General features: G+C 38.7%; 1 protein-coding gene across 1 annotated transcript in view; it reads right to left on the bottom strand.

Annotated features, from left to right (window-relative positions):
• Positions 1 to 514: 514 nt before the first annotated feature.
• The window catches only part of si:dkey-49n23.1 (semaphorin-3D), a 108,274-nt gene continuing 93,057 nt past the window's right edge, over positions 515 to 15,731 (bottom strand). Inside the window, exons 13-18 of the mRNA XM_059329207.1 lie at positions 10,050 to 10,138; positions 7,990 to 8,031; positions 7,264 to 7,421; positions 6,431 to 6,495; positions 5,255 to 5,394; positions 515 to 2,924 (exon numbers count right to left, since the gene is read on the bottom strand). Of these exons, the coding sequence (XP_059185190.1) occupies positions 2,418 to 2,924; positions 5,255 to 5,394; positions 6,431 to 6,495; positions 7,264 to 7,421; positions 7,990 to 8,031; positions 10,050 to 10,138 (1,001 nt within the window). The 3' untranslated portion in view covers positions 515 to 2,417. The remainder of the gene's footprint in view (positions 2,925 to 5,254; positions 5,395 to 6,430; positions 6,496 to 7,263; positions 7,422 to 7,989; positions 8,032 to 10,049; positions 10,139 to 15,731) is intronic.

Genomic DNA, 15,731 nt, shown 5'->3' on the forward strand with positions numbered 1-15,731 from the left:
ATAAAGTAATTTTGATTTTTAATTTGATTTGATATGTAATATATATTATTTTATTAACTAGTTTATGTTTTAGATTCTCTCTTATTTGTTTTTTACTTGCGGGATGTTCTTTTCTTGATAAATAGAAAATATTTAATTGCCAACAACTGCTTCTTTGTACTGGCAAATTATTTGATCTTTTGCCTCTTCAATTAATTTCTCAGTTTTATATACTACTCAATTTTGTTTCTTGTGGTACAGCATTACCAACTAACTGACAAACACCAACCCTGGGTCAGTTAATATTCTGATACAGCAGCACCGGTTCGTTGCATCCATTCCTGATATCTACATTTTATTTTGTTAACTAATCCAGTAAAGCCCACCTGTCTAAAGAAAGACCCACATAGTCATGTTAGAAGTGGAACCTTCGATATTATAAACTCAAAACACACTGTGTGATTTTCTTCCTTTGGAAAATAAACCAAACTGTTCTCAGAGTGACTTCTGTTGCACATAAAATAAGACTCTTGACTGTTTTTCATGTTTTATTTTTACAACATTTTGTGGCTTATTCACATACAGTATAAAACAATTCAGTTTTTTAATCATAAAGCTTATTAGAGTTGTGAAGTTAAAAACAGTTTCTCAATTTTGTTTAGAGGAAACACAAGTTTGTATAAACACAGAGCAAAAACACTAAATTCTAAAAATACAATGAAAGAAAACTATCAAAAATAGAGTTCTTTAATATACATCGGAGTGAATAATAATTATTAGTTACGTAGCAGAATTAATAAGCTATACATTTTGTATTTTCAAGCAAGGTCCATTTCATGTGTGCGTTTCCACTGAAGAACGAAAAAAATCCATCCGGTATGTATGAAGTCTTATGGAACAAACATAAATACATAAGAGAAAAACATTATATGTTAGATGTGTGGCAGTAAATTGGGCAAACTCTTGTTTAGTCTTCTGTCATTAACTTATACTGTGAATATATTGTGTACATATTTCTGTCTGCAGTGTGTGTGAGATCCTGATACATGTTCACCTTCAGTCAGTCCTTTAGGAAGAATTTGTAGCTTTGCAACAAATGTCACATCAGTTATCTGGTGCAGTGCAGGAGTGTTTTAGATTCTGTTCAAACTTTATGCGTATGATATCTGAGACAAAAAAGTTCTGTAAAATGTTTTAGATGTGTTTTGAGAATTGCATTGTTTGAAAGAATAAGAATAGCTGAAATAATATGGTGCAGATTAATGCTTTAACCCAAGTAACAAAAACAGTGATGTAAAAGGTGAAAATTCCTCAACTGATTGTACATTTACTTATTTGCAGAAAGGCACCTCTTGTTGTGCAATTGCATTTAATTTAACAGTTTATTGTGAGTTATCATTTCAATTTAATTGCTCAATTGAGGTCTATACTTGGTTGGTTATATATATGAAGCCTCGTACTGTTAAATTTAAACATGAAGACAACATGAGAGGAACTTGTTACTTTACACACTAAATGTCCAAATATAGACCCAATTTCTTTATGCTCCTAAGAAGGTATCTGACTTCATCTTGGCATCTCAAAAAGGAATCAAAGTTCAACCTTGACTTGGTTTAGTTAATATATACCAGATTCTGTTTTAAGGCAGAGCCCCTGAGATTCAGTTTATCATCAATCAAACACTGTGTTTAGGAAATATGGAACCATCCAACTGTATTTCCTTTACAACCAAAAGGCCATGGTCAAAAAATATATAGTAAAAAATATACTTCCAAATTTCATAGCTCTAGGAGTTATAGGTTTAGTTTGAAACTTAAAACTGGCTTCCTGCCTAAGTTGTTTTTGTTTCATGGGCTAAATGCAGTGTCAAAAAACTCCCAAAATCTAAGCAATTGTCAAAATCCTGCCAAAATATTTAAAAAAAAACCATATTTATTTTTTGCTGCAAACAGCTTAAAGTTTGAACAAAATCTATAATGTAAGGAAAAAAACCTGATCTGATTAAACTAAAAGAATTAAACTTTGTGTAAAATGTCAATAATCAATATGCACGGTTCAATGTGTTTACACCCATAAAACTCTGCACACTGTGATTCAGACGACTGATGCCAACATGTAAGTCTGAGTTTTATGTTATAGAGCGATATATTAGCTGACTATGTCCCGAGAAATTATGAATATTGCTAATAATATAAATTCAGGAGCAAACATTTTTTCTGCATTTCTATTTCTGCTGTTTTGTTTTGTCTAAATGTCAACATATTCAGGATGAGGATAGTAATCTTTTTTATTTATTACTGTCAGTCTTTAACAGCAGGTATAGTTGTTGTCACTTCACCAGCTGGCTTTATTTGCAGACGTTGTAGATTAAAACCTTCCCTCGTCCTCTGCACGTCCAGGATCTGTTGTCCATGAGCAGTCTCTGAGTCCTCAGCTGACTAGAGGGGAACCTCAGGAGGGTTGTTCCTCCTCACCCGAGCTTTCCTGCTCTCCTGTTTCAGCTTCAGCGTGCGGAGCTTCTGCTGCCGGCGTTTCTCGCGGTACCACAGCTGCTCGCAGTACTCGTCCACGCTCAGACTGTTGGCCCCCACCATCTGCAGGTCTTTGTAGCTCTTAAGAGGATTCTGAGGCAGCCACGAGTTCCTGTGTGCCGGCACCGGAGCTGGCGGTGGATGAGGGGCCCCCGACTGGCCGAGGAACCCGGATACCCCGGACGGGCCGAACCGCCCGTGGGCGGCCGGCTGGTTGGGGCTGAGGCTCTGCTGGTAGCGGCTCGGGTGGAGGCTGTGGTTGGGGATGACGTGGACGCGGTATCGGGCCAGGACCTGGCTGTAGGAGTGCTCGTGGCTGCTGCAGGTGTAGAGGCCCACGTCAGACAGCTCCAGGCGCTGAACCAGCAACCCTCGCTTCATGTGGAGGGAGCGGTCGCCATCGCTCTGACGGAGCTGAGAGGAGGAGAGACACACAGAGAAGAAGAGGGTGTTCAAATTATCAGGTCGGAAAGAGTTTACCTATCGCCAGAAAAGAATCACACCAGGGGTGGACTTCATGGGGACCCCCCTCATGCCTCCATGGTTAAAAAAGTGCGCTAAAGTGCCCTCAAGAGCCTTGAAAACGAGAGGAAGTGCCTTATTGGCTACCCTGATCAGGAGCACCTGGGCCCGGTGCTCCACAGGAAATAAAAGGCCCAGCTTCCTGGAGCTCTCTCTCTCTCTCTGCCCTGCTGACACCAGAAGTCCTGTTGTTATTTTGTTATAGTTTTGTTTGCTGTTTATTTGTGCATCACAACACCACATCCACATTTACACACATCCACATGCACACTACTGATGTTACTGATTTTCACACCTCATACTTGTATTTAGTTTACTTTTTATATATACTTTTGGAAATAAACCAACGTATTTATTGGCATCTTGTCTCTTCCCGGTTTTTGTCATGGCCTAGAGCCAGGTTCATGACACACGTGCAAAAAATATTTAGTGTCCTCCAGGGTGCCCCTTCATACAATAAATTATGATGATGTGCCCTCTTGAGCAAGAATATGGCAAACCGAAAAACATCTTGTGGTTAACTAATGAGGTGCAGACGTTCTTCTCTTCGGTAGCCGATGAACGGGGAATGCAAAAGAGGCGTTGCTTTCATGTGGCGTCGCTATGATGAACAGCTACATCGAGTGAACTAAAAACTAGTAACCTGTCCGGGTTGGTCAGAGGTGATCCAAACACTGTTGTATATACTGTTTGGTAGCCGCGAGCTAACAATAGCTGACAATTAAAGTTGTTTTACACAAATAGCTACTATTACTTCCTGTTGCTAAACAATGCAGCTTTCAAAATTAGAGCACAGTGTGTTAACAGAGTCCACAAGAAGACAAGAAGACAGTCAAAATAAGATGCCTGAAATAAAACATAAAACAACCCTTATTCTCCTTTAAATAATTCATTAAAATATGCAATGATTAAGATCAGTGTATATGATGGAATAGTGGCATTAGAATGTGTGAGAGGCACCAAATTTGGGCTTTTATGGGAAAAAATTCTCCATAGCCAGCTATTTTTATTTCACAGCAATTAAAAATGACACAGTAGGATATCAATAAATATTCTATAATACGGTATCACCCAATAGTGAAAAATGTTATGTGAGGTGTTTGCGGTCATTTAGCTCTAAAAGTGCACAAGATTGATGCATTTCACTTAAAAATGTACACATTTTCTCCAGGGGGAGCATGCCCCGTGGCCCCCCTTGATGGTTCAGTTCGATGGTTTTAATTGTCAGTACCATATCAATAATTACTTTCATCTGGATCTCCTTTAAACTTAATGCTAATTGTAATCAAGGATGAGGAATATTTCATCATACATGCATCATAGTTTTTTGCGTGCTGGTGGGGCCCCATGTTGTGCAGAATGAGCCCTTTTTACTTTTTCGCCCCTGCCCTTCAAACAGCCTCTGAGTCCGCCACTGAATCAAACACATTTTTCACTGCAGACATTTTAACATGTCAGAGCAGCAAAAGCACAGGTGTATTTAATGACATTAATGATGGCTGCATTCCACTTCAGAGAGCTCTTGTTATTGTGCCTGCTGGCTCACTGGGACACTTAAAGCGGAGCCATCACTAAGTGTTATCAGTTTCACCTTTCCTACGATGACACGTGAAAATATCCGCTGTGAAAAAAGTCTTTGTTCCAGCTGAGCTCTCCCGTCTGAAGATCTAAACGGGCTGATAAGCAGGGATGGATTACTAAACGGGCCCCGAGGCTCCGGCACAGGGGACCAGCGGGTCAAGGGGCCCCAGGACCTCAGCCTCTGTTTGAAGTTTGTTTGTTGGAAAGACTCAGAGGCCAGTTAACAGTAGAGATGTTCTGTTTGTTACATGAAATAGAAGCTGCATCTCAGGCTTTTCTTTGATTAATATAATTGAATTGAATAATAAAATTGAGTTTGAGGGAATTTTAACATCTTAAGATCCAGCATATTAACATATTTATACACCCAGTCATCAGAGGTACCAGATTTTGTTTTTGTTCAGGCTTATTAAAGCTTTTGGAAATTTGTTAGGCTTTGTTAGACATTTGTTACACCTTTCTCTGAAACAGAAGATTTGTCTGTTTCCCTTATGAGGAAGGTCATAGTTTTAGTCTTCTAGTTTGTTACTGATTACTGTAAATCCAGTCATAGAAAAGTAGTTTAAATTTAAAAAATCTGAACAAGAAGCAACAGAGATGTAAACCACAAACTGATGTCTGCTGGTATGATCATAACTCACCTGACTGGGAGTCTGCTGCTGGCTGTCTGTGTGCTGCATCGTCCACCTGAGCTCAGCCTGCGGAGAGCGAGGAACACACTCCAGGAAGGTGGAGTTTCCCTCCACACCGTACACCACCTTCACCTCTACAGAGTCGGAATCTGACAGGGCAACAAGGGGCACAATAACAGAAATATTCAGCATGTAGAGAGATTAACCCTCTGGAGTCCATGAAACAACCTGCACATTATTTCTTCATGACGTGAAGACATAAAAATGAAGCAACATTGAGTCTTCCCATCAGCTTCCCTCTAAAGTTCTGGCTTGAAACTCCATACCAGATTTTTTTTAAATGATATTTGGCCAAGTAAAACCAGAGATAATGTCAAATATATTTAGTATAAAAGTATAGAACTAGATATTATCCTCATTTTACCTGTTAGATGTTATATTTGCAACCTGTATTCATATTTGCAATATGTACATTTCTGTGTGTGAATCATAATTTTCAAGATCAGATTTTATGTTTTCCTTAGTTTTTTGGGGGTTCAAAATTTTGATCAAGTAAGTCAAAGTTAAAAATGAATTATCAGGACATATAGGTGAGGTAACGCTGAAAAAACTGATACCAACATGGCATGGCAAAATTTTTTAACAGATTCTTTTTAATGCACATAATAGCCCAAGATTTCAGAGGGTTAATAAGAGAGTAGCAGTATTTAGTACAGCCACCAGTTTGTCTGTGAAGCAGAGAAAACTGCAGTAACTCAGTAAATCCCCTAGAGGGCGCCCTGCGTCTGCCTGCAGAACAAAATGGTAAAAGAACTACTTTTACTGTATATTCTCAGCTAATAATGAATATATTTTCCATTAAGGTGGTTCAGCAATAGTAAACTACTAAGCTAAACTAGTAAACTACTAAGTATGAACATTTTTTTAAAAGTGACTGCGCTGAGTGCTGCCTCAATCTTTTCTCAGAGATTGATGCAGATCTCTTTTGCAGGCAAACAGCCGTCCGGCCCTCTGTGACGCGATGCCACTTCAAAATCTGTGATCAATCACAGAGTGTGTCTGTGAGTGGAAACCCTCTGTCTCTAAGTATACACTCACCAGGCTGGATGTTCATTATGTAACTGACGACAGGAAAATATTTCAAGCTGAGAGACTATATTCATATCAGACGGCGGAAATCCTTACCGTCCTCTGTGATTGGACACTGACTCCAGGGGTCTCCGTACTTTACATCCTGTCTCCTCGCCCGCCTGACACACACACACACACACACACACACACACACACACACACACACACACACACACACACACACACATTTAGAACATGTCTAGAATAGTGTTGTCTTAGCAAGAAACTTTTGCTTTACTCCCTTTTAATTATTATTCACTTATTAATCTCTCAATGTGAGTATGGGTGAATATAGGTTTCTATAGGTTTCTATGTGTGTGTGTGTGCTGCAGCAGACAGCAGACTCATCAGTTAAACAGCAGCTGACAGCAGCAGATAATGCAGTTGCCTTTAGATAAAGCTGTATAACAGCATTAATCCTCCTCCTCTCTGTTGTTAATGGGCTCCTGGCTGCTCCATAGGGTGAAAATATGAAGCCGCTGCGATTATGAATGAGCCAACGCGGAGCAAGAAGAGGCCATGAAAATACAGCGTGTTGTTTCAGCCATGTGTAAAGAGTGTTGTCACGTCTCCTGCTCTGTTGTTTTCTGACCCTGCTTCCTTTCCTGCTTTCTTTACTTTACACCCTTTAGACTGGAGCAGATCTGAAGGTCTCTCTGCCTGTTTATTCATCATCATCTTCTTCACCAGCTCTCACCCTCACTATTTTCAAACAACAATACTCTGGCACTGACAGAAAAAATAGTCCTTGCATTTATTTTGGGCAGAAAACAAACATGTTTCAGCTGGAAGCCAACGTCAACGTAATCAAAGCTGCAGACATAGCAGATCCCCACCTTCGATCAGATTAATACTGTAACTAACAGCCCTCTCCTCTGAGTCTGTACCTCTTGCTGCTGGTGAAGTATCTGGAGCAGGTCTGTCCGTCCCAGGAGCAGTACGGGTCTCTGGCCAGGCAGCACTCAGCGCAGTCGCTCCCGTACAGCTCACACCTCTGCAGCCCCAGCTGGGCCACGCCGAGCTCACTGGACACGTACAGCTGTTCCTGCAGAGGAGAGGAGAGGAGAGGAGAGGAGGAGAGGAGAGTCATTATTTCTGTATGTTCACAAGAACTCTTACTAATGTTACAATAAGGTGACAAAGAGTGAGTCACTGGGGTTTAGGTGTTTGATTTGTGAGCACCAGATGTCCATAAGAGAAATATAGAAAACTCACTACATAAACTCAGTCAGTTAGTCTCTGCAGCGGAGAAATGTATCTAAAGTATCTCACTAAAAAAGTGTAATAATAATCAAATTATCACTGTTATTATAAAGTCACAACTTAATTTCATGACTGTTTTTTGTTTTAAAAGTAGTTTTTTGTTTGCAATTGTGCTCATTGTTTTTGAGTGACAGTGTGAAGTAAATTTTAAAGTCATTATCACAGTTACTGTCACATTCTTTGCTAAATGAACCCCAGATCTACTTTTTACAGGTCATTGAATTTAAAAGGGGTCATACTCTGTGTTTCTCCTTAAGCTTTGTAAAGTTTTTTAATAACCAACTCTTAATACATTTCACAAATACATACATATGAAATCAGAAGTCAGGACAGAAAACAGGGAGACCTACTCTCTTTGTGGACAACTCCATGCTCAGGATGGGAGAAGGACTCTGTAGGACAAAACAAAGGAAAAGTTATGATTTTTTTATTTATTGCAATATACAAAAACATACAACAGTATTTACAGTGTACGTAATACCGTTTATACATGTAGTACGATGAGCAGAGTAATAGATGAGTCAAAAGGAACCAGGCAAAATCTTTTTGTAGATTTATATCATAATTGCGAACACTTCATCAACCTGAATGTGACTGAATCTGAGAGAGTGGGAGACAGATGTCCTCAGGTCAAGTTTAACCCATTTAGAAATCATTAAATTATTAATTCATAATACACATAAACTTACTTACTGAAACAATCTTTAATATTTGAATCAAAGAAAACACACAGAATCATAATCCTACACTGACTTTGCAGACAAACTGGGATAATACAAAGAAGACTGACACACTGCAAAAAAAATTAAGCTTACCAAGTATTTTCTTATTAGATCTAGCAATAGTATCTTAATTATCTTGTTTTGAGTGTAATTTAGCTACTGACCATAGCTTCATGTGCTTATTTTAAGAACATGTGTCTTTTTGTAACAAAAAACTCACTGCACTGGCAGATAATTTTACTTGTTTCGAGCATGTATTTGCTTAATTCTAGTTATTTATTTCTCATTTCTTGTCAGTTGGTATTTGCAGTGCAGCTTATACTGACACAAAAACCCTGAAGATTGCTCTGAACAAACGTGATATTTCAGACGTGCAGAGGCCGAGGAATTCCTCAGAGCCTTGTCTGAGGTCAGGGCAGCTCCTGAGATTAGAAATCTAATGAGTCTCTTTCTTCCTCTGAGGGCTAAATTACCCCACAGCTCCATTTTTCCAGCTCACTGACTTGTTTCGGAGTCTTACAAAGGGAGTAAACGACCCCTGACCGCTGAGAGCGGAGGGTCGAGCTGCAGGAGGAGACTCAGACTGTGATGGAGGGCAGAGAGGAGCTATCTGTACAGTCATCTGGCTATCCTGTGTCCCGTCACAGCCAGCAAACTGGCCAAGCATTCAAGTCAGGGTGCAGAGCAGCAGTGGGCAGAAAACTGAGAAATAAACTGCAGTTTATCATCCGGCAGTACCAGCTGCTCTGCTTCTGTCCCTGTTTGTGTGTGAGGCTGCTGGAAATGGCTTAGTTCCTGTTTTAGTCTGGTTTCCTGTTTGTTTGTGGCTGTTTTGTTGTGTTTTTCTTCCTTCCCTCCACCTGCGCTCTCCTTTAAAGCCATATTTTGTCTGTCACTTCTTTTATTTCCTCTCCTCCACATGTTTTCCTCCACGTCTTCCTCTGTTTCTGCCCTCCTCTCTCCCCGCGCTCCTCCTGTCTATGAGCCTATTTACATAGAGGAGCTTGGGAAATATGTGCCCCGCTATCTGTTTTTCTGTTTAGTGGAGTTATTCCAGACAAATATGTTCCACTGGAAACATCATGCAGCTCATCACATGGTGCAGGGCTGGCAGACGGGCAGTGAAGACACTGAAACAAGGTCTTTTAGCCATAAAAGTCCTGTGGAGCTACGTGTGTGTGTGTGTGTGTGTGTGTGGCTGACTGATGGGACCTTTACTGCTCTGTGGGATATTGTGCAAAGAAGAAATAAACTACACATTTTGATGCTGATACTTTTGTACTTTTGTTCTAAAGTAAGGGATCAGAATACTTCCTCCACCTCTGGTACTGACAGTAAATATGAACCTGGTCTCACAGGAATCCGTGAAATAGCCACGGATTCGCTTAACTCAAAATCCGTGGAATAGCCACGGAATAACTCAAATTTCCGTGAAACTGACACAGATTTCGCTACAATGCAATTGTATTTGAGTTAAGCAAATCGGTGGCTATTTCACGGATTCCTGTGAGACCATGTTGGTAAATATGCTGCTTCCAATGAAAAGTCTTATATTCTGTTAACTTGCATGATCATTATCAAAAAGTATTAATAACGCACTGATGGATTTCAAGTGTTTGGTCTAATGTGGGTTTGTTGCATGAAGTAAACTGTAAAAACATTTATTGATATTATTGATCATCTCTCACCTGGAAGACTGTGAGCTCCTCCAGAATGATCTCCTCTGTGTCCCAGTTGTCTTTGATGACTGACACGGCCTTCACCACCTTCCCATCATCTAGAAATAACAACAGAATAGAACATTTAATGTGTGTTTATGTGTGTCAACACAGACACAATGTACATACACAGGTGTATTTATTCCAGGTGTGTATGGTAACATTGCACAGCGAAGCTTGTTGTAATGTTGGAAAAAGAGTATGAAAATGTTCTGGCACAAAATCTACTTAAATCCTGAACATCTTATATCATATATAATATACAGAACATAAATACACAATATGTTTGGATGTTATGGAATCAAAATAGCCCAAAATATTAAAACTGACTAGTGCATGAAAATCAATGCCTTTCCTGCAAAAACACCAAATGGAGAACACACACACACACACACACACACACACACACACACACACACACACACACACACACACATAAATAAAATGCATTTTTTATTATTATTATTATTGTTATTTTATTATCATTTTTATTGTTATTATTATTACTATTTTTATTATTGTTATTATTATTTTTATTATTATGATTATTTTCATTATTATTATTATTATTATTATTATTATTATGTCAGGATGCTCCCAGGGAACCTCACAAACATCACAGATCTCACTGTGGGAAATCTGCTGTTTGTGTGGGTGTGTGTGTGTGTATGTGTGTGTGTGTATGTGGACAGATGAGTCTGTCAAACAGACCGTCCCTACATGGACTAATGATGTGCGCAGACGTCTGAGACCTGGTGAGAACATTTCATCTCAGGGACAAGATCAAATCTGCAGCGTCGTGTTTCTTCTTCTTCTCCGCACATTAAGAGTCAGCTCAGGCCTGAGTTGCAAGTTAATGAGATTAATGTTTATATTACAAGTTCATCATTAAATATCTTCTCCTCTTGTGTTTCCTGTGTTGGACTTTTGGGGCTTTAATGTTGATTTTTGACACTTTAACTAATGTGACAGAACTTTTGTAAATCCTGTAGCAATTTATTCCTATGAAGACCCAGTGGAACAGATCGTTCCTCCTGAGGTCTCCAGTGGAGTCACAGGGGGTTCAAGTTTCTTTCTCAGTATGTTGATGGATGGGTTATAGCTGCAGCAGCGTGACGGTCATCAGGTTTTCACATCTGAAGAACAATCAGCGGGTCAGTTTTGGTTAATATTTAGGAGCTCCAGTTATCGGAGGTCAGGGGTCATTGCTGAGTGAACTTCAGAAACACAGGAACAGATATTTCTTCTCTCAGCAGACAACGCTGACAGCAGAATGTCATTTACTGACAACCCACAAACTGGTTTTGTTTGTTTTGTTCGTGTGATTCGGGGTTGAAGTTGCTATATTTCTTATTTTCCTCCCTGAGCGACCAAACATTGTAAACAAAAGTCACACAGCAAAAATGGTTCTTCGTCTTCTGGACAGAATATCTGAGTGAAACTTAATTTAATGATCTCTAATGATGCAGAGATCTTTAAGTGAACCTCGAAGTTGATTCTGAATTTTGGAGGACCTGGTCCAAAGCTTAGCAGCAACATTTGGACCATTTGTCAATAATCCAGAGATGTTTTAACTGAGTGCACCGCAAAAAAGGTGCGTCTATAAACAAGATAAAAACACCAAATCTGAGGGAAATTATCTTTCTGCATGGACAGATAATTTCACTTGACAAGATTTCTTAAATCAAGATTATTAAATCTAGAAATAAGCATGTTGAACACTTAACCCTTTATAGGGCACTCATGAAAATGTCAACCCTGAAGTGTTATTGGAGGATATTTCAAGACTTTTTGCAAAATGTTTCATTTTTATATTGCAAATCGAGGTCAATTGAGTCATTATTATTATTATATTTATTATAGTCTCTTTCCAACAGCAACCCTAGATAGACAATAACACATCATTTGCATCTATCACCACTTTATCTTTTACCTTTAAACTATTTATTATCTTTTTAGACTACTTATTACATATGCGTAATGTCAGAATGACTTTTTTAAAGCATCTTATATATGAGAAGCACACGTAAATTTAGTTTGTATACTTTTTAATACAATGACAATAAAGGAAAGCTTGAATCTTGTATGATTTACTGATTGGTCAGATGCCACAGTGTCACTATCTGTGATGTAGAAATCCATGTGGTTCTATGAACTCACGGAGAGCCAGGAGACCTGTTATATAATAATAAGAAATAAGAAATTAACTCTTAAAACTTTATTATCAAACACTTTTTTATCTTGGTAAGAATGAAAATCATTTGCAGTGCACTCTGCAAATCTATTTATCTTGTTTTAAGAGTTAATTCTTATTTTAAGTGTTCAACATGCTTATTTCTAGATTTAATAATCTTAATTTAAGAAATCTTGTCAAGTGAAATTAACTGTCCATGCAGCGAGATAATTTCCCTCAGATTTAGTGTTTTTATCTTGTTTTTAGACGCACCTTTTTTGCAGTTTTAGGTGAACAGGGAGTTAGAGAAGTCTAGACAGGACAAGATGAGAGTGTGAATTTTAATTTCCATCTCAGCTTGAGACACAATGGGCTGGAATTTTACAACATTTCTCAGCTGGAAAAAAGAAAACAGACATCAGAGTCTGGTCCATAGTGACACCCAGATGAACAGGGAGGATTTAACAGAAGAGGAAATACCTTCCTTTATCTGAGACGAGCTGGGTGGAGCAGAAATAAGAACATTTCAACTGCAGTTAATTCTCTTTCATCCATCTTTTTTTCCTCCAGATATTTGAAACTGTGTAAGCTTTTAAAAACAATATTAAAGACCCCATGTAGTTTTTCTACAATGACTGCATGTACAGGAACATTAACAGGGATGAACATGTGCTTAAAACTGAATAAGAAAGCCACAAATCAGCCGCGAGCCTGGCCTCAGAGTGACCTGCAGACGTTTCAGAAGAATATTTTACTTTAAGAGTAAACCATGTTGACGTAAGCACGTGGCTCAGCAGCATAAGATATAAAAAAGGGACATTATCTTCTTACAAACAGCAACATTAAGAATTAACGATCAGATGGGGAGAAGGATCGAAAAGATTCATGCCGGTTGCACGATGTGGAAATGTGAGCACTTAAAAGACCAGAAAGAGAATTTATCAGGCAGGTAAATGTTCTGCTGACGGGGAGATGAGAGATGTTAGAGAGGAATCCACTTAGAGGAGACGTATGGAGGCGCAGCAGCACCTCTGATCCTCAGCCTGTCACCAGCCGCTAAATAACCTCCATTAATCACACACGCACGCACATGCACGCAAACACAACAATATGTGTGCACGTTAACTGAAGAACTCATCCACCCGGTGAGAAGTGTTGCTTTGGGATAAACCTTCAGACTTTACAGAGATAATGAATGGATGCAGGATGTTTACACACAACAGATGAACATATTACACACTCACTCATCCTAAATGACACTTAAATGTGAAGTTGTTGAAAGATGCTTTTTTTCTTCTTCTTGGGAATATATCAGATATATTAATATTTTCCGGTTGATTCCTACTCAACCTTCTTGCTCAAGTCACGCAAAACATAATTAGGATAATTAGGAGGATTTTTTTTTTAAACCCTGAGGGTCATTTAACAAAACCTTCTGTTGCTCTGAAGGTATTTTCCTGAATCATTACAGACTCTTCTAACCATCTTGATTAAATAAGATTCTGTTGTTTACAGCACAACTTGTTTCTAAAGTTGTAAATGTTGCATATTTAGGCTTATTCTTGCAAATGTAAGAAAATCAGGCAGTGACCAGGAGGTCACATGTGCATATAGTTTGATGTGTTTATAGTATTATTGAAATAAACCAGGACTTTCACCAGGAGACTGAAAAAAAGATGTAAAATGACCCAAAAAAATCAACAAAAATTGACAGAAAATTAGACAAAAAAAGACACATAAAGACCCCAAAAAGAGCTAAAAAAAAAAAAAGAGCATAAAAAGGCACCAAAGGACCAAAAGAGAACCAAAATAGCCAAAAAGCAGCAGAACAGCGTTGGTGTCCCATGTGAAACCAAAGTGCAGCATGTGATTCAAACCTCTCTTAACTTCCTGCATCACGTTTTTACTGAACTATGTCACTTCCAGTAGTCACATCGTCCTCGTAACTACTTCACTTCCATCACTTCCATCATTTATCTCCCGTTTAACCCATTTAAGCCAGGAAAGCATTACCACATTTCTACCATTAAAACTGGGGGCGCTGTTGCGTTATTCTACCATTAAAGCCGGCAAACTGGATACGTCGTTTTGTAGTATTTGTAGTTTTTTCCACATATTTTTCGGTCTCTTGGCCAATGAAATGCATCAGAATACATGCGTTGACATGTGTTGCAATGCAACATGGGAGTTTTACAGAACTTTGAAATCATCACCAAAAAAGAAACAAAATGACTAAAAAAAGACACAAAATGACCAAAAAAAAGAAACATAATGACCAAAAAAAGACTCAAAAAGACACAAAATCACAAAAAAAAGACACAAAATGAGAATACATGTGGGAGTGTCGCAATGCAACATGGGACTTTTCCAGAACTTTGAAATCATAGCGGAAGACAACTATAGCGGAGGGAGGTATAGGCTCTTAAATACAACAGGTATAGGCTCTTAAATACTTTTTGAATTTCATTTCCATCTGCTGAAAAAAAGGCTGAAAAATCGATTATTTAGTAGAAAGCGTTGACACTTCCGTTGAATTTCCAGAAAAACTTTTAGGGGGTTATTTTAAAATCACCCGGAGGTTTTACAGGCTTTTTTTCCAGGCATTTTAGGCCTAAATGTTTGTTTTTTTAAAAAGACACAAAATTACCAAAAAAAGACACAAAATCACTAAAAAAAAACTTTAGGCGTTTTAGGCCTTAATGGGCTAAACTGTCTTTTAGAGCCTAACCAGGAAGTGTTCGGTCGCTGTGTTAGAAACGCTCCTGTGTATCAAATGTAGCAGAACTGGAGTTTGGCGTCTGCATTGCACAGAATTTGAAAGTGTGAAATCGTGTTAGTTGTACACAGGTTGGTGAGAGTTTGTCTGCTCAGTTAGCAGCAGACATCTCTAAAGGCTTCTCCCTCTGTCTCACCACTGTCTGACAGATGCCCAGTGACAGCGGGGACATTGTCTCACTCACTGGACTCCGGCCCAAAATATTGAATAAAGAACCGTCCACATGGAAGCTGGACTCTCGTGCTTTGTGCCGAGATCACTGTCGCCAAAAGACTCATTCTTTAAAGAATGGAAACCCCCTCTTGTCTTCCTCCCACAGAAGGATGCTGACATGATTTCACAAATACAGATGGAAGACTCTGGTCCTCAAGAAGTAACTCAATTAAAAAATTCTTGACTATTTTTTAACTGTTTTTTTATTTGTAATATTTTCGATTTGTTTCATCGTGTCAAGAACTGCCAAAAATCTGTATGTTTGACGACCATCTGGGCTTTTTAAAGGTCATCAGGTTTTTATATTCACGTTCTAAACTCTCTTTATAATGATTATACATGAGAGGTACAAACTGGGGCTGAACGCTCTCTAAACATCTGTCTCTAATTCTCTTCCACCTTCGTCATAAACTCTCAATTTAACTGTTCATGTACGTTCATTTCAGAGAACGTTTCGGAGCTCCAGCTGAACACTTTAAACATGAAGACG

Source organism: Centropristis striata, chromosome 3, assembly GCF_030273125.1.
Source record: "Centropristis striata isolate RG_2023a ecotype Rhode Island chromosome 3, C.striata_1.0, whole genome shotgun sequence".
Classification (NCBI taxonomy): domain Eukaryota; kingdom Metazoa; phylum Chordata; class Actinopteri; order Perciformes; family Serranidae; genus Centropristis; species Centropristis striata.